A 19,613-nucleotide genomic window follows, 5' to 3' on the forward strand; every position below is an offset into this window, starting at 1 on the left:
TTCAGCCAGCTCAGCATTTCACATCATCACGTCTAATTCTTTGGAGCTCCCCGTGCTAACAGCTGAGGTTTATATATATATATAGTGCAAATCGAATACCGCTGTTTGTTCATGCATGCGATGCCTCTGATAAGTCAAGGAGCCACTGTAGCTTAAGATAGCACTAATTAAAATACAGAGGTTTACGTTTACTGCAAACGGGATATACAAACACGCTTCTGCAGTCCCACTACAGCCTAATGTCCTCCACTGACGACACTGCAAAAAATCACTCGCAATCAGTATTTTTGTCTGGTCTTTCAGTAAAACTATCTGAACCTCCTTAAAGCAAAGTAGATTCACTTAGAAAAACATTTAGTTTTCAATGTAAAAGCTTTTTCTTAAACCACTGTTTTGTTCTAGTTTTAAGCATAAACTACACAGGGGTAAGAAAAAATAAAAATAATATACCTGCACTGCAAAAAATGACTTTCTTACTTAGTATTTTTGTCTTGTTTTCAGTGGAAATATTTAAAAAGTCTTACATTAATATTTATTTTCTTGATGAGCAAAATGACCCAAGTCTAGTTTTTAGACCAAAAATCTTAAATTTAAGTGATTTTGTGCATAAAACAAACAAAAAAATTTGCCAATGGGGTAAGCTAATTTTTCCAGAATTTTTCTTGAATTTAGTATTTAAGAAAAACGTTCAAGATTTTTTGCTTACCCCATTGGCAGATTTTTTGCTTGTTTTAGGCACAAAATCACTTAAATGTGATATTTTTGGTCTAAACTAGACTTATTTTCTTGGGTCGTTTTGCTCATAAAGAAAAAGCATCTTAATTTAAGAATTCTAGATATTTTTACTGAAAACAAGACAAAATACTAAGAAAATGTTTGTTTTTTTGAAAATCATTTTTGCAGTGTGAAAATTAAAATTGCTAAGTTATTCCAAATCCGTACACTCTAAAAAATGCTGGGTACAGTTTTGGGTCAAAAAGGGACGGATCCAATTGGGTTGTAATTCAACCTCTGCTGGGTGCTTCAACCACGGTTGCCAGGTTTTCACATCAAAACCCACCTATACTGCAAAAAAATTATTTTTAAGAAAAACTTTTCTTAGTATTTTTTGTCTTGTTTTCAGTAAAAATATGTAAAAATTCTTAAATCAAGATGCTTTTTCTTGATGAACAAAACGACCCCAGAAAATAAGTTTAGTTTTTAGACCAAAAACATCAAATTTAAGTGATTTTGTGCATAAAACAAGCAAAAAATCTGCCAATGGGGTAAGATAATTTCTCTTGAATTTAGTGTTTATGAAAAAATTTTCACGATTTTTGCTTACACCATTGGCAGATTTTATTGCTTGTTTTATGCACAAAATCACTTAAATTTGATATTTTTGATATTTTTGCTGATCAAGAAAAAGCATCTTAATTTAAGAATTTTTAGATATTTTACTGAAAACAAAACAAAAATACTAAGAAAAGTTTTTCTTGAAAATACTTTTTTTAATAGTGTAGTTGCCCAATCTGCAAGGTTCATCTGCTAAAATCACATTCCCAGGGCTACACTGCAAAAAATGATTTTTAAGAAAAAAAATCTTACATTTTTCTTGAATTTAGTGTGAAGAAATATTTTCAAGATTTTTTGCTTTCCCCATTGGCAGATTTTTTGCTTGTTTTATGCACAAAATCACTTAAATTTGATATTTTTGGTGTAAAAACTAGACTTATTTTCTTGGGTCGTCTTGCTCATCAAGAAAATGTAAGAATTTTTAAATATTTTTACTGAAAACAAGACAAAAATACTAAGAATTTTTTTCTTAAAAATAATTTTTTGCAGTGTGGGGTCGCTTCAAAAACAGCCTGCAGCAACAGAATTTAAGTAGCATAATTCCGCAGAGAAAACCAGACTTGGCAACCCTGGCTTCAACCCAAAATATTTAGTTTTAACCCATTGTTGGGTCAAATTTAAACATGTTTATGTTTAATTCAATCCAACCGCTGAGTTTGTCCCTTTTTGACCCAATGCTGGGTTGAAAATAACCCAGCATTTTTTAAGTGTGATTTCCATTCCGATTTTCCATTCTGATTTCCGACACAAAAGAGGGAATTTGTGAAGAATGTGACATTGCTGTTTTTATTATATCATGAAATTGAATGGAAACTGAAGATGTCAACATTCTTCCCAATGTCTAATTTTGTGCTTCACGGAAGAAATTGAGTCTCGTGGCACTTGAAGCACTTGATGACCACTATAAAAAAATTTTTTGGTTCCTTAAATAGTTTCCCCTTAAGAACTAATGTGGTTTTCCTCTCAAGTACATTCTGTTTTATGTTTAAAAAATGTTTGATAGATGTTTAATGGAAAAAAAGACAAAAATACAAATTATTTTTGCAATGCGAGGACATAAATATGCTAGACCTCTATTGTTTTGTCTTATTTGGAAAGATTCGCTGTGGTAGAGAAATGAGGTAAAAATGTTAATAGTGTGAGTAGGAATGAGAGTAATCTTCACATGTGTCTTATCATTTTTACCCACCAAAGCATTTACTTTGGTTTGTCGCCCGATCCACAAACACTTTGGAGGAGATGACATTACCGAAAGGCAGGAACATCTGCATCAGCTCGCCGTCCCCAAACTCCTGAGGCAGGTGATAAATAAACAGGTTACAGCCCTCCGGCCCTGGAGACAGAGAGACAAGGGGACAAAGACAAGGAGGATTGTGGGATATGAAGGATTAGAGAGGCAGTTAGACAAGAAAGCAAGAGAAAGAAAGAAACGTAAATAAGTAGATGAAAATGAGGGGAATAAAGTGAGAAGAGGACACAGATGGTGAAATTAGACTTGGCTTGAAAGATAAATACAGAACAACTTCCTATTTGCATTCCAGTTAAAAAGAACAGGGGTCTCATTTATAAACCGTGCGTACACACAAAACGGGTCTGGAAATGTGTATACGCCAGTTCCCACGCAAAGGTTGTGATCTATAAAAATACAAACTTAATTGGAGAATGGGCTTGCAGGGTGGGATCTGAGGATGATTCATGTACGCACACTTGCAGGTGATCTGTGATTTATAAAGGGAACATTGCTTAGTATTTCTTGCCGTTTTAAAAATGAGGCCCCTGAACTTGACTGCAATTAGAAAATTACGTCTATAAACTTGTTTGCATTATGGATGAAAAACTGCAGATTTAAAGAAATAATGCACATGGATTCTTGTCATCAGGATAGCAGTCATACTGTACAACATCTGATGAAGTTTGATCAACAAGAGCTACAGTAATAAATCCTAAAAATATGTGACTTTTATTTTTAAATAATGTTTTCTTTATGTTTCACCCCATCAACCACTGGAGGGAGACGAGACACAGATAACCATGTGTTCTTTAGATTTCATTATTTTACTGTTTTGTTCAACATGAAAAATACTAAAAATTCTTACAATAAGATGCTTTTTCTTGATGAGCAAAATTACCCAAGAAAATAAGTCTAGTTTTTAGACCAAAAATATCAAATTTAAGGGATTTTGTGCATATAATAAGAAAAAAAAATCTGCCAATGGGGTGAATTTTTCTTGAATATAGTGTTTAAGAAAAATGTTCAAGATTTTTTTGCTTACCCCATTGGCGGATTTTTTTTGGGTTGTTTTTCTCATCAAGAAAAAACATCTTAATTTAAGAATTTTTTGATTTTTTTACTGAACACAAGACAAAAATACTTTGAAAATCATTTTTTGCAGTGAGCTTATACACATTACATTTTTAAGTTAAATCAACTTGAATTTCAAATTAATTTAAACTTTCTTGACTAGTGAGGAGTTTGCTATAAATTATAAAAATAAAGTTTAATTAGCTTAAGTTATTTTGAGCTTTATTTTTTTATTATTTATAGCAACTCCTCACTAGTCAAGAAAGTTAATATTCAAAGTAAATTCAAGTTGATTGAACTTAAACATTTAAGTGCAACAAAGAAACTTTACAGTGTATAAACAACATTTGTATCATTCTGTTCATAACCACTCATTTTAACTCCTCCATTCATTTATAAAAATGAATTTATAGTAAAACACTTAACTCTTTCCCTGCCATTGAGAAGTTATCTCTTCAATTAAGAGAAAACATTTGCATAAAAAAGTGTTCCTGATAATTTTTTTGTTAATCTGTACCATGATTATTACCTCACGCTGTTACGTTAAGCGTTCTATGGGCAATCCAGTCATTTACATAGATCAGTGTTCCCGACCCGGGATCTTTATTTTTAACGACCCAGCCGACCGTGACCTGAATATCGTAAACATTTTTTTTGGATGACTCGTAACCGCAGGTAATCGAGGGTGACCGCAGGCACCCACTCATTTCGGATCAACCTGCGCATCACTGTTGCTAATTCAACTTCTTCAGTAAAACCATGTTTGTTTGAAATGTAATTGTAACTGTAAACTTAATTCTTGAGGGAATCATTGATCGTCTCTGGCAATCGACAGCAAACCACAGGCATGCAGTCAATACACATTAGGGTTTAAAAAGTCCTGGGGTATTCCTCTAGTAACCCAAAACACTGTACATATTCAATGAACCTGTCTTGGCACGTGTAGCGTGTCTCTTGATGTCAGACTCACCTTCTCTCTGTTGCTGTGGAATTATGGGAGGTGGCTGGGGAAAAGCCTGGCTGATCTGTCCGTATGCGGCGGGGAAGGCTGCTGAGACACACACACACATGCCAACGTGTCACAAAACAGATGCGCAACTCCGATTCCATCGCACAGGTTTTCATTAACTTAACACCCTTAACATTTATTTATGTAGACACGGCACATTCAGATACAGGAAAACCACAAACGGCCGATCGGCCTCACGTTGAGTGACAGACCTGCATACTGTTGGACTCCTGCATAGGCCTGCTGAAGGGGATCAGCTGCAGTGGGACTCTGAGCTGCAGAAAGAGAGAGAGAGAGAGAGAGAGAGAGAGAGAGAGAGAGAGACATAACAGACGAGAGTGTTAGCGACACACAGGGGGTCACTGAGTTTGTTCGAGTGTATTCGGAAGCTTACCTCACAATCCCTCCCCCTCCCATCATCCCTCCATACAGTCCACCCTAAACAATTAAGCCGTGGGGCTCTAGCAAGGCCCTGCCAAGCTTTTCCCCGCTGCCTGATCGTGTTGGAAAGACAGCCAGAGAGCGCATGGAGAACAATATAGACCCACACCTTTACATAGCACATCAATCAGCTAAGAGCTTTCACGGTAATAAAACCAATTCTGCCTCAGTCTGCTAAGATCCTGTATTTACTTTTTATCCGAACACCAATACTCAGACGTACGGCTCGGTAAGTTAACGGTAAAACACTGTCACGGTAAAGGTTTCAGCACCCGATCTCTGGATTGTTTGGGACTTACTTGATGTATGGCGAATGTCATAACGAAAGCAGTTAAAGTAAAAGTTTGCCCAAAAATACAATATCGGTCATCATTTACTCACCCTTACGGCGTTTCAAAACAACAAAAATAGAGAAATATGATACACTTTATTTATATATATATATAAGCAAAACTCTTAGTATAGCTGGAGCTAAAACCACAAACTGTAGCCTCCGGCCCAAAGGTCAAAGCCATTACGCTGTGATTTAAAAAACTTGTTTAAAACTTTCCCAGGTGTGACGCACACTGAATGCTAGTTTAGGGGGTTCAATACGATTGCATCTTTATATAAGTTTTGCATGTCTAACCGCCTGCATGGTGTCATTATGCTCACATACAAATTCCTCAAGGACAACAAAGTATTCTGTTCAACTGCAAAAAATGACTTTCTTACTTAGTATTTTTGTCTTGTTTTTAGTAGAAATATAAAAAAAATTCTTAAATTAAGAAGCAAGATGAGCAAAATAAATATAATTTTTTTCTTAAACACTTAATTTAAGCAAAAATTTCTCACCCCATTGGCAAATAATTTGCTTGTGTTAAGCACAAATTATTCACTTAAATATTTCACTTAAATTGTATGTATTTTTTTGTCTAAAAGCTAGACTTATTTTCTAAAGTGATTTGGCTCATCATTTAAGAATGAAGACAAAAATACTAAGTAAGAAAGTCAAGCAAAAAAATCTTGAAAATTTTTCTTAAACACTAAAATTCAAGAAAAATCAGGAAAAATTTGCTTACCCAGATTTTTTTTCTTGTTTTATGCACAAAATCACTTACATTGTATATTTTTGGTCTAAAAACTAGACTTATTTTCTTGGGTCATTTTGCTCATCAAGAAAAAGCATCTTAATTTAAGAATTTTTTGATATTTTTACAGAAAACAAGACAAAAATACTAAGAAAATGTTTTCTTGAAAAACATTTTTTGCAGTGAGTATCTCTGAAATATTCAGTGTGTATTACTTCTGAATGGCTGAAATAAAGTATACAAATGGGTTTAATGTCTTCATAATTTAACATAATTTAAATTAGCTTCCAGTTTGTTAAAGAATAAACTACATTACAGTCGATGTCATGTCTTTTGTGTGCTCAAGTTTTTTTTGTTTCAAATGTAGGCGTTCGCTATGCGCGCTCATAATGGAAGCGACTTGGTCGCGACGCGCACACGGTGCGACGCGTTTGTTTTCTCAAGGCGCGTCCGCACCGCATCAAGTTGCTGCTTCCTCACCTTTTCCGTTACTTTGAAACCTTAGCAGAAAAATGGAGGGGTAGCTCATAATTGCGGTCCAACGACAGACGCCTCAGGAGCGCAAATGCCCAAGTGCTTTGGAAAGAAGGAGAAAGCAGTGTGCCTAGCACTTTCCACGTGTTTTTAGGCGTGATAAATGAATGGCCCCATAATTTATACATAATCTGAAAGATGAACAAATACGCTTTCCACTGAGGTATGGTTTGTTAGGATAGGACAATATTTGACCAAGATAGAACAATTTGAAAATTTGGAATTTGAGGGAGCAAAAAATCTAAATATTGAGAAAATTGCTTTTAAATTTGTCCAAATGAAGTACTTAGCAACATACCGAGCGCCTAAGGTGACATTGGAGTAAAAAAAATCTAACATGAAACTTTCATGTGCTCACACAAAACCTTTATGTGCAGAATTTTTTTTAAGTTTAGTTCTGCATGCTCGCGTGAAACTATCGCGCGCGCGTGAAACTTTCGCTTTCACGTGCGCGTGCGATAGTTTCACGTGAGCACGCGATAGTTTCACGTACTCGCGCGATAGCTTTACGTGAGCACGCGAAACTAAACTTTAAAAATAAATTCTGCACATGAAGGTTTTGCGTGAGCACATGAAACTAAAATTTATTTAATTTTTGCTCCATGTCCCCTTAAGGGCTCCGTAGCAACACATACTACAACTGATAAATAATTTTTTTATATGTTTACAATAGAAAATGTACAAAATATCTCTACTTAAAAAATCAAAAAATGCAGCATGAAGTTAAATTAACTTGGTTTTGGAAGTCAATTCAATTTACTTTTTAAAGTTTTGACCTGTGATAAGTTGACATAACTTATAAAAACAAGTTGAAATTGTTAAACTTAATTGGTTAAGTTAAAGTAACATAAAAATATATGTTGATTTGACAAAAATGCAGCTTATTTACAGTGTAATGATTTTGAAGCGCTGTCAAAAGAGTAATAGCAATTAATCTCATATAAAATAAAAGTTTGTGTGTGCATAATATATTTGCGTGTGTATTGTGTGTAATTATTTTGTTTAAGAAATAAAAAAAAACATGTTATTGATGTATTTTTTTAATTATATATAAAATAAAATATATCAATATATAAAAAAATTAAAAATATATAAAAATAAATAAATAAATAAATACATATTCTTAAATGCATACATGCATGTGTGTGTATTTATATAAACAAAATAATTACACACACGCACGCACACGCGCACGCACGCACGCACACACACACACACACATTTTGCAAACACAAACTTTTATTTTGTATGCGATTAATCACGATAAATCTTTTGACAGCTCTAAATACAACCCATACAATGCACTTCTTGCTATTACTATAAATATACCCAAGCTACCTATGATTAGTTTTGTGGTCTAGGGTCACATATGCATTTTACTCAATTGTCTTTGAAAGAATTAAAATATTATAAAACTACAAAAGGGTTAGTAAATTATATCATAGTGGTTAAAGATCTGGGCTTGTAATTGAAACATTGCGTGATTAAACTCTGGACTATCACCAATGTGCTTTTGCTCCGGATAAACAATGCAAGGCTACTTCAGAAAATCTGTCTCTTTAGGATATTAAGCCTTATTGTAGATCACTTCACTACAGTGCATTAAAATACATGCATACAACTATAGCCACGCTATAACGACAACAGCACAAAGTCTGACAACACCAGACATAAAGTATTAGTTTCCACTGGGCACTCATAAACACACATACAGTACTGTATACAACAAACACATACAGTAACATAAACACTGCACGACACTAACAACGCATCTCAATTATAGTTTAAGTGAGGTCGGGTACCTTCTGAGAGCGACGACAGGAAACAGCTTCCCTGCACCCCAAAACAACTCCGCTGTGCCACGCCCAGGCCGCCCTTCTCCGAGTCTTCCCTAAAGACCACCTCCTGTAAAACTGGGATACAGCCGAGAGACAAGCGGTTGCTTTTCTCTGTGATACTGCACATAAAACGACTCAACAACAAACACAGACTCGAACGAAACCGTCGCATGTTTCAACTAATAAATCTCACGACTACATACGTTTTCAGATGTTGCTAAAGACGAGCTTGTATTTAATACCAGGCTGTGTTGGACAACACATACTATCATACAGCCACAATTTCTAGACCCTGTCTGTGAAATAAAGGCTAAAGTCTCATAATCTAATTATGAGATTAGGAGCATCAAAGTTCGATTTGACCTTACTCAATCAGTATTAAAGGTATCAAGAAATTAAAGATATAAATCATAAAAAGCTGGGTTTTTACAGGCAGGGTAACTTAAAGGGATAGTTCAGCCAAAAATGATATTAAACCCATGATTTACTCACCCCCAAGCTGTCCGAGATGCATACGTCCATTATTTTTCAGACAAACACATTTTCAGTTGTTTTAGAAAATGTTTTTTGTCTGAAAAATGATGGACATATGTATCTCGGACAGCTTGGGGGTGAGTAAATCATAGGTTTCATATCATTTTTGGCCGAACTATCACTTTAATTGTTTTAATTGACAAATATCAACATTGCCAAAATAGTGCAAATCATTATTCAGAACTACACTTATGGCGGGTAAAATATGGGCAGAAGCAACCCAGCATTTTTTTCAAGTGCATGATGTAATCATAATGTACTAACCGTAGAAAGTAACCAAAAATTGACCCTACTTTTGTTTTGTATTTGTGCATGAAAATACCATAAGGGTTAATGAGCTTAAATAACGTAATACCTGGATAAGGATGGATTCCATTGGTAAACATGGCCTCTGCTGGAGGTTGGCCATTGGCTTGAGGAGGTGGCAGTCCTGTAAAACCGTTGACACTGATTGGAGATGGAATGCTGGTCACCGTGGGTGCTGTGATGCCAGGGGGCGTACTCCCACCTGAGGGGCGGAGCCAGAAAAACGAGAGCGAGAAGACCATTGAGCAGTCTTTCAAACTAAGCAGCTTATTTAAAGTAAAACAAAAAATAATAATAACATCTGTTTGAGCTGACTACAGAGGTTTTTAAATATCATAAACTGAACTACTGTGCCATACTGTCTATGTAAATGCCATATGTAAGTACATTTGTCTCTGTGTGTGTAAGCTCACCCGATGTTGGGGTCATGGGTGCTCCTGGGAGGCCGTTGATGGTGGCCATGTGCTGCATTTGTGCGGCAGCAAAAGCGGCCATAGGGCTGAGATATCCACCCTGACCTACTGATGCCATCAGTGCGGCTTGCTGCTGGACCTGAGGGAAAACACCCAGCCAATGCACACACATGCACGCACACACATTGGCTACTGTAAATAAATATAACACTGTGTAAAAACAAGAGACTGGAGTCAACAGATTTTCCTTTGAACAGCACTGAGACGCTGCAGTTTTTGGGAATGGTGAATAACAGGGAGAGAGAGAGCACTTGCCTGTGCATAGGCACCGTACGCTCCAAACTGCAGGGCCATCGGATTGAAGATGCCCATCTGACCAGCCATCTGCTGCATACGTCGAATAGTCCGTTCCTTATCTGTGTCTGCAAACTTCACCACCAGGCTGGAGGAAGCGCCCTAAAATACACACACACACAGTATGAGGATAGGATGTGCCTTCAATGTGCCAACGATACAAAAGTGCACGATCAGACACGTTGGCACTCACAGGCATGGTTTGGCTGCCGTGTAAAGCACTAATAGCGGCCTGTGCTTCCGCATGAGTGGAGTATTTCACAAACGCACAACCTGTAGTGAGAAACACACTTTAGTACACACGTCATCGATGTATGACACGACAAAAGCCTAAAAAAAATCTATTTGAAATTATTCTGATCATTATGAAATATCAATTATTACACAGTGCAAATAAAGAAATAAAAAGAAACCTTTGCTATTTCCGTCAGGACCTCTAAGGATGGTGCACTCCTCGATACTGCCAAATGACTCGAAAAGACGTCGCACATCGTCCTCGCACTGCTGTTTGTTTAGCATGCCCACGAACAGCTTTCTGTCTTCTGAAACAAATGAGGTGAAGTCGTAACATACTACATAAAAATAAACAAGTTATCTATCATCAGGATTTGTAGCCAATTATTCGATTTTACTAAATATATAAAATGGTAAAACATTCAAACTCCAACAGAAGATCTCCAAACACATTCACATAATCAATCCCACAATGCATCATTTTATTAGAATATGCAATTTTTCATAGGCAAACATAGAAAAACATGGATCTGTATAATGATATGGGTTTATGAGCGAGGTATCTTTGGAGGACCTAGTCGATCTCGCCACCTCTGGAGTCCTTGTTTATTGTTTGTGCTTTTATTTATCAGATTATGTAGACATTATTGAATTACCCATCAGCATGAGGAGAACAAAAGGTGTATTGTTTCAGGGTTTTATTAGCCTGTAATTGCACTGTCAATGCTGCATGTTTTAAACGCAAGACAAGGAAGAGAAAGAAACAAGCCACACACACACTTATAGGACGCTCAGGGAATTGGAATAGATATGCAGTGTATAAATATTTAGACACATATTTACTTAGCTATCTAAATGAAGAAATAGACTGTTTTTACATAAAGCTTTCATTTTAAGAACAAAGAAAAAATAAATATTTTATTTATGAGTTGTTGGACAACCATATCCTATAAATAAACATGTTTAAATGCAAAAAATATTTTTATTTATAGATCCCTAACGAAATGTCATTATTTTAGTTGTGTCATGTAAATATCATAGTACAAATATCAATATTTAATCATTTACACATTCAATACCATGATCTAATAATCATATACAGTACTATGCAGTACTTGTTTTAGAAGTTTTAATGTCCATCCATATTTATTTTTAAATCTATTTTATTAAGATACAAACAGAAAATACAGGGAATATGTACAAAAAAAATTAATAATAATTTTCAGGACTAAATGTCATTTTTTTAGGCATTGTCTGTGTTTAGTGTGACCTCTCTTGGTACTAAATACATCTTGAGGTTTTTTGAGCAGAATGAAGAAAAAAAAAAACGAATTTCTTTAAAATTATAAATTAGGATTTAATTTTATTTAGAGATCCTGCAGTATCCTGTTATTGCTCAAGCAGAAGGGGAGTTTACCCTAAAAACTTGACACATCAGTTTACATTATTATACAGTTTTTATTACTATATACACATTTCCTGTATTTTCTGGATGTATTATATTAAAGAGACTGATAAATAATTATATATGATCACTATAACATTGCAAAAACAACAAATCTATTTCTGGCATGGTGGGCTAAGACTTTTGCACAGTATTGTATAATACCCTTCATGTACTACACATTTCTGTACAATAAATTGTTTCGAGTGCCAAAATGATTTTTGTAAGATTTATCCTCTTGGAGAGGCTTTCAGCTATTTTACTTACAGATTTTGTTTTTACTTTTGTGTGTACAGCCAACTGTGATTTAAAGAGTAACTAAACCCCAAACCAACTTTTTTTAGTTAATGATCTGTAAGAATGATGCTTTATTAGTGCTGTTCATTGATTTTAGTAAGTTTTTTGACATTTGGATATAAAGTGTTCCAATACTACAATATATGGTGTAAAAACGTCTGAGTGCTGCCCTCTTGAGGTTGAACGGTGGCTACTGCAGTTGAATTTTCCTATTGGATGTTGGGTCCAAGAAATGACTCGTGACGTAAGCAGGTTCAAGCTCACCACGCCCTTGTTACGATCTCACCACACACTTGATACGAGCTTAGTTCGTCCCCTCTATCTCCGTTGGGATCTGCCCACTTTTCTTGCATTTTTCAAATATTGCAGTGGGTGGAGTCAGGCTCTGACCAGGGGTTTAGTTACGCTTTAAGTGACTAAATGATCTGTTGTTTGATTACGCAAGTGGCTTTACAAAGATTAACTTTCCCATTGTGTTGTGTGGTGAGAGTGTATGTTTAATGTTTGTGTGTGTGTGTGTGTATGATGGATGATGCAGAAGATATATTAATGAGCACAATTGTGTGTACGTGTGTGCGTTCATGTGTTCGTTCACGCCCGTCGCTCACTAACGTTCACTGACAGGGTGTCCTTGCCAGGTCAACAAGACTAATCTCCACTCTGGCCTTTCGCAGTGGGGAATGTTTACTGTGGTCCGAAAATCCAGGACGGACACACACACGCACACACATTCTGGTTTCCATGTTTTGTGAGGACATTCCATAGATGTAATGGTTTTAATCTTGTACAAAACTAACCTAAACCCTAACCGCAACCATAGGAAATATTTTGCTACCTTAGACTTTCAAGAAACATCATTTTGATTTATAAGCTTGTTTCCTCACTGCGACCTCAAAATGTCCCCAAAAGGTCATTTTTTTTTAAAGACGTACATTAGTGTTACTAACTATGAAAATAATTGTCTGTGATTTGTAATCAGACCGATTTGAAAGCCTATGCTCATCAATGCTTTATGACATTTAAATTTATGCATTTGGCAGACGCTTTTATCCAAAGTGACTTACAGTGCATTACAAGGTATACATTTTATCAGTATGTGTGTGCCCTGGGTTTGAACCCATGACCTTTAGTGCTGCTAACGCAATGCTTTACCACTGAGCTATACAGCAAAAATCAATATATCAAGCAGGGCTCTGAACCGGTTCAAGGAACGAAAACCGGAAACGACCGAAATTTTAACAGGAACAAAAACGAAAACGAAAACAAAATCAATTTTAATCGTTCTGAACAGAAACGTTTATTTAAAATTACCATTAACCGGTTAATAACGTTATTTTATCGTTTTCTTTAATATTGTACTTATCAGTGACCAATCATGATTTGAACAGTACAACATGTGACTTTGACGCATCAAGCGTGAGTGACTTTGACACATAGCGTGAGTGAAATGCCCGCGCAGCAGTCATCGAGTCTCCGGCCCGATAGCATTTGTCTTAAATAACCACAAAGCTACCCATCAAATGTTCAGAGGTATGTTTAAGTTAAAACTTGCTTGGAAATATGAAGATGCAAACTGTAACTCAAAAAAGCCAGGGGACTTATACCACTGTCAATAACTTTTTAGATGGGTCGCCACCAAGAAATTCCTTTTCGTTATTATTTTTCTTACGACAAGCTGTCTTAACAAGTCTGTCTGCAATATTGAAGGATGTGGGGGAGAAGAACAGTAGCCGGGAATCACTGAGGTAACTTACAGAGGCACATTTAACATAAACATCCAGCAGAGTATGCTGCGGGTTCAACCAGAAAAAGACATGGTTGAAAACGGGTCGTTTTTCAGCTGTTTATACTTAAAATGAATGCAGGTATTTCTTTTGTGGTTTTAACAATTAATGAAATGTTGAAGTTTAGTTATATCATGTGTTATGTTATTATTTTTGTGTGAAAATTAGTCTGGATGCATGCATTTGTTAAAGTATAGCCTGAATTAAAATAACGTTATTAACCGGTATTTTTTCTAAGTAAACCGTTTTCGGAACGTAAATGTTCAATGAGGAACGCAAAAACGGAAACGTTAAAATATCGATTCTGCTCGGAGTGAAACGATTGATAATTTTTTTCGTTTTTAAGCCCTGATATCAAGATAGTCTTTCTAAAATAGTACTTAAAATACTCTTTCTGAGACTACGTGGACATTTTTTGTTTTTTGCACCATACACTGCAAAAAATGACTTTCTTACTAAGAAAATAAGTCCAAATTTTTAGACCAAAAATATCAAATGTAAGTGAATTTGTGCCCAAAACAAGCAAAAATGTCTGCCAATGGGGTAAGCAAACTTTCATTGATTTTTTCTTGAATTTAGTGTTTAAGAAAAATGTTCAAGATATTTTTGCTTACCCCATTGGCATATTTTATTGCTTGTTTTATGCACAAAATCACTTAAATTTGACTTATTTTCTTGGGTTGTTTTGCTCATCAAGAAAAGCATCGTAATTTAAGAATCTTTTGATATTTTTACTGAAAACAAGACAAAAATACTAAAAACATTTTTTCTTGAAAATCATTTTTTGCAGTGTAACTTCCACATTGTAAAAACGACTTTCTTACTTAGTTTTTTTTATCTTGTTTAAGTAGAAATATCAAAAAAATATTAAATCAAGATGTATTAATTTGATGAGCAAATGACCAAAGAAATTTAAGTGAATTTGTACTTAAAACAATCAAAAAAATAATCTGCCAATGGAATAAGACATGAAGAGTTTCGTTGCAAAACGAGATAAATCCGTTTTTAACATTTTTGTCGAAACATGTTTATTATTATGTTGTCATGTTATTATTTTGTTTTATGGTGCTACTTAGCTGTATTTTTTAAGTTATGAAGGTTTAAATAAAAACAAACCAACTGCAGTTGAATTGATATTCATTTGAATGCACAACCAAAAAACAAGATTTCGTTTTGCAATGAAACTCTTTACATTTTTTCTTGAATTTACTTAATAAAAAATAAATTCAGCAAAAAATGTCTTATTCCATTGGCAATTTTTTTTTTTTTTTGCTTTTATAAGCACAAATTCACTTAAATTTCATTCTGTCTAGAATTATTTTCTAAGGTCATTTGCTCATCAAGAAAATACATCTTGATTTAAGAATTTTTAGATATTTCTACTGAAAACAAGACAAAAATACTAAGTAAGAAATTCATTTTTTTTTTGCAGTGTACACATACGTAGACAATTACACTGCTTCACGTTCAAAGAAAAATATTTGGTTATTATATTTATTGGTTCTTCCTAACTCCAAATAGCTGGAAGAAATCTAAAATGCAAGCCAAACCAAAGCTCGGGTCTTAGTAGGTTAAATTAAAACCTTTCCCATCTTTGGTGCTACTTTTTAGGCAGTATTTTTTAACAGTTTCCTTTAATTCTTTCTGATATCTATCCTTATTTTACTCTCATGACCACCCCACCTAACTCTCTGTCTCTCGCTCGTTCTGCCTTTCCATCCCTTACTTCCTTTCCTTGTCGTCTCCACTTTGACCTTTCTCTGTCTCTCTTTCCGTCCCAGCGATTCACTCTAAATGACTAGTGATTGGATCGGTCACGTCAGTTTTGCCAGTGGAATCAAAGGGCTTTGAGGGGACATATATTGCGTTTTTACAGGGCTAACAGGGGGATAAATTTGGCTGTCCGTCAAGAGAAAGACAATTGATCTGTCAAGTGTGAGTAAGGGAAGAGACTCTCAATTAGAGGAAGGAGCGTATGGGATGAAATGGAAGGAGAGATAGGTGCCTCCATCTCTGACTTTTTCATGTGTATGTGTCGCCCTCTCTGTGGGTCCATCAATCTTGGTTATCTGGAAAATCGGATCCAAAAGAGGGAAAAGACAAGCTATCTCTTACCAAACCACTTCCACTCTGCTGTAAGTGACATATAGACATTCATATACTATAGGGTGCCATGCAAAACCTACGAAGACCTGGACACTCAATCACACAATTCCAAATGCGCGCACAGACAAACAGACAAAATGATGAAGGCAACATTAAAACTTTTGTGCTGTGAAAACACTTTCCATGATAAACCATTTGGGATGGTTTTCTGGACAGGGTTTATCCTAGTCCTAGACTAAAATGCATGTTTAAGATACCTTAATTTAAAAACACCTTGTATTGACGCATCTTAAAGAGCACCTATTTCATTGCTAAATACAACTTTATTTTGTGTATTTGGTATAATACAATGTGTTCACAAAGAAAACACATTATTTTCCACATACCGTACATTTCTGTAGCTCTTGATTTCACTCTCTTCCTGAAACGCACGGATTTTAAAAAGCTCTGTGTCCCAGCTAATCTGTACGTTGTGATTGGCCTGAATACCTCTGACATCAGCCGGGAATGTGATGCTCCTTACCATGTTTGAAAGATTCGGTCACAATGCAAAGCTAACAGGAGTTACTTACAGGCTGTAAGTCTGAAGCGAGAGGAATTATGATAATGTCGGTCTCATCTACATCACCAATCCCAGGAAGTAAACTGTTGCCTACAATCCGTGTGTTTGTTGTAGTCCAAAAAAGAGATTTACATTGTAGATGATAACTCGGGTCATTGTTTACTTTGGGGTTTGTACCTTTTGCATATTGTTAACACGTACTAACACTTACACATCAAAAGAAATTTAAAAACGTGAATCGTACAATAGGTGCTCTTTAACATATATCAGTGCCATTGTTTTGTCTGAAGATGCACACCTGTATTGAACTACTTAAATGTCCTCATACAACTAAGGCCTAGCCCTAGATTAGTCTAAACCATGTCCGGGAATCCACCTCTTTAAGTTTGCATGATTCTATAGGAAAACCCTTCAAGTTCACATGATGCTAAAGGAAAACGTTTTAGGTTCACATGATGCTATAGGAAAGGTTTTTAAGTTTCCATTAAGCCATTCGTAATCCCTTTAAGTTATGCTAAAGTAAATCCTTTAAGTTTGCATAAAGCTATAGGAAAGCCTTTAATCTTCTAAGATGCCGTTTGAAAACCCTTTAAATTCACATGATGTGACAGAAAAACCTTTTAAGATCGCATGAAGCTATAGGAAAGCCTTTACGTTTTTGTGATGTCATTCAAAAACCTTTTAGATTTGCATGATGCTATAGAAAAACACTGTAAGAACACTTTAAATTCACATTGTACTATAGGAAAACACTTCAAAGCTGCAATCTGTAACATTTGCCTCCATATTGCCATCTCTGTTTGAAACACAAAATTTCAGGCTACATTACGTACGATTGTTAAAAATTAACTAATGTTTCCTGCAAAATTTGCCTTGACAGCCCAATAAATTTGAAGATAAGTGTTGTGATTCGTGGTAAGGTACTGTAAGGAGACAGTTATAAACACAGATTTATTTTTGTTAATTTAGGATTTTGTTAACTCTTTCCCGCCAGCGTTTTTTAAAAAGTTGCCAGCCAGTGGCAGCATTTTTTATGATTGTTACAAAAGTTTAATACCTTCCAGAAAATGATCTTATTAAAATATATAAACATACAATATTCAAAACCAAAAAAAAAAAAAAAAAAACAAGTTTTAAAATTAGTTCTCTTGTAATCACCTCTCAAATATGGGTAAGTTTCTTCAAACACCAAACTTTGAGCAAAAAGCTGAGATAATAAAATTTTTGTGAAGGACTTTTGATAGAGATCAGATTCAGAGCGATCCTCAAAACTTACATGGACACACAGCTATATGCCGTAGGGCGATACTTCCGGGTTTTGTAAGTTGCGGAAGAGGTATTGCAGAAAGCCGGAAATATGGCAGGGAAAGAGTTAAAGGGGACATATCATGAAAATCTGACTGTGTTAGGGATGCTAAACAATTAATCGCGATTAATCGTTAGCAGAATAAAAGTTTTTGTTTACATCATATATGTGTGTGAACTGTGTATAATAAATTTGTATAAATAAATGTACACACATAAATGTATATGTTTTAGAAATGTTTACATGTGTATATAAATTTGTATATTTATGTATAATTTATATTATATATAAATATAAATACTTAATATATAAAAAAATTTTTCTTAAAATTATACATGAATGTGTTCATATTTATATATATACATATTTATTATACACAGTTTACACACATATGTGATGTAAACAAAAACTTTTATTCTGCTAACGATTAATCGCGATTAATTGTTTAGCATCCCTAGACTGTGTTTATGTTTAAGTGCTATAATTGGGTCCCAAGTGCTTCTATCAAACTAGAAATGTGTAAAAGATCAACCCAGTAACTTAGTTTTGGTAAATCATTCTCTGTTAGCATGTAAAAAAAAGGTCATTGAAATTTGGCCCCCTTGTGATGTCAGAAGGGGATAATACCGCCCCTTAATCTGCACTATCCAACCACGGCACTGCCATTTAGTGCAGAGATCAGCTCATTTGCATTTAAAAGGACACACCCAAAAACGGCACATTTTTGCTCACACCTACAAAGTGGCAATTTTAACATGCTATAATAAATTATCTATATGGTATTTTGAGCTAAAAATTCACATATGTACTCTGGGGACACCAAAGATTTATTTGTCATCTTAAAAAAGTGTTGTGAAATGTCCCCTTAATGTTTGTATTAGAACTTTTTATGATGTACTCTTATAAGCTCAATGTTTCACTCTTGCTTCATTAAAAGTTGATATCCAACACAATAATCTGAAGTATGATGCAACATCAAAAACTTTTCAATCTCTAAAGAACCACAGAGCCAACAACATATCAAGCATTAAAGAACTTTCATTTTAAGAGCACTTCAAATCTATAAAACCCAACAACCTGTAGAAAGGTTTTACACTTCCCACACACTTTTCAGCGAGAGTGTGTGAATCAAACAACCCAAATAAAACCCGCCGGCACCTCCTCCTGTCTGCATGAAGGGTAATCAGACAAAAGGAGTGTCCAGGGTTTATATAAGGCGTGCGAGGGCCGACCCAAGATCCTCTGGGGTCTCTTACGACTGTCGGGTCTCATAGAGCTGCGTCATTAAATATGACACCTACGAACGGGACGACTACCGGTAATGGTGATGCTGATTCAAAATGACAGGAAGGTGGGGATAGGAAAAAGAAAAGCAAGAATAAAAAGAGAAGTTGGCAATCACCTCCCCTGCTCTCACTGTCGGCTGGTTTCACCTGGATCGGCCTGTTCATCTGTGCAACAGAGAAAGAGAAGAACGAGGAAGGGAAAGAGATGGGGGAAACAGAAGGAAGAAAAAAGAGACAGAAGAGGTTAGATTTGTAGTTGAGCATAAAAACTATTCAAGTGAAGTGATCACATTTGCACAGTGAGTACAATTGTGGAAGTATATGAGTCATTTCGGAGCACATACAGAATCTGCTGCATGGATTCGGGAAGAAAATCAGTAGAGGAATTTTGTGAAATGGATTTAAACATGATAAAGTGTTCTAAAAATATAATGCATTGTCCAAACACAGTTAATCAG

The 19,613-nt window shown here is 35.3% G+C and overlaps 1 protein-coding gene across 5 annotated transcripts in view; it reads right to left on the reverse strand.

Annotated features, from left to right (window-relative positions):
- Positions 1-19,613, reverse strand: part of celf4 (CUGBP, Elav-like family member 4) — a 117,131-nt gene that overhangs the window by 13,477 nt on the left and 84,041 nt on the right. Inside the window, exons 3-12 of one of the 5 annotated variants that reach the window (XM_065244070.2) lie at positions 19,272-19,320; positions 10,550-10,675; positions 10,330-10,409; positions 10,098-10,238; positions 9,783-9,921; positions 9,419-9,571; positions 8,494-8,604; positions 4,859-4,921; positions 4,608-4,688; positions 2,585-2,668 (exon numbers count right to left, since the gene is read on the reverse strand). In XM_065244070.2, coding sequence (XP_065100142.1) covers positions 2,585-2,668; positions 4,608-4,688; positions 4,859-4,921; positions 8,494-8,604; positions 9,419-9,571; positions 9,783-9,921; positions 10,098-10,238; positions 10,330-10,409; positions 10,550-10,675; positions 19,272-19,320 — 1,027 coding nt within the window. Of the gene's footprint in view, positions 1-2,524; positions 2,669-4,607; positions 4,689-4,858; positions 4,922-8,493; positions 8,605-9,418; positions 9,572-9,782; positions 9,922-10,097; positions 10,239-10,329; positions 10,410-10,549; positions 10,679-19,271; positions 19,321-19,613 lie in introns of all 5 variants that reach the window. The other 4 variants (XM_065244068.2, XM_065244069.2, XM_065244067.2 and 1 more) reach the window with 4 other exon arrangements.

The sequence above is a fragment of the Paramisgurnus dabryanus genome, chromosome 18, assembly GCF_030506205.2.
Source record: "Paramisgurnus dabryanus chromosome 18, PD_genome_1.1, whole genome shotgun sequence".
In the NCBI taxonomy this organism is placed as follows: Eukaryota; Metazoa; Chordata; class Actinopteri; order Cypriniformes; family Cobitidae; genus Paramisgurnus; species Paramisgurnus dabryanus.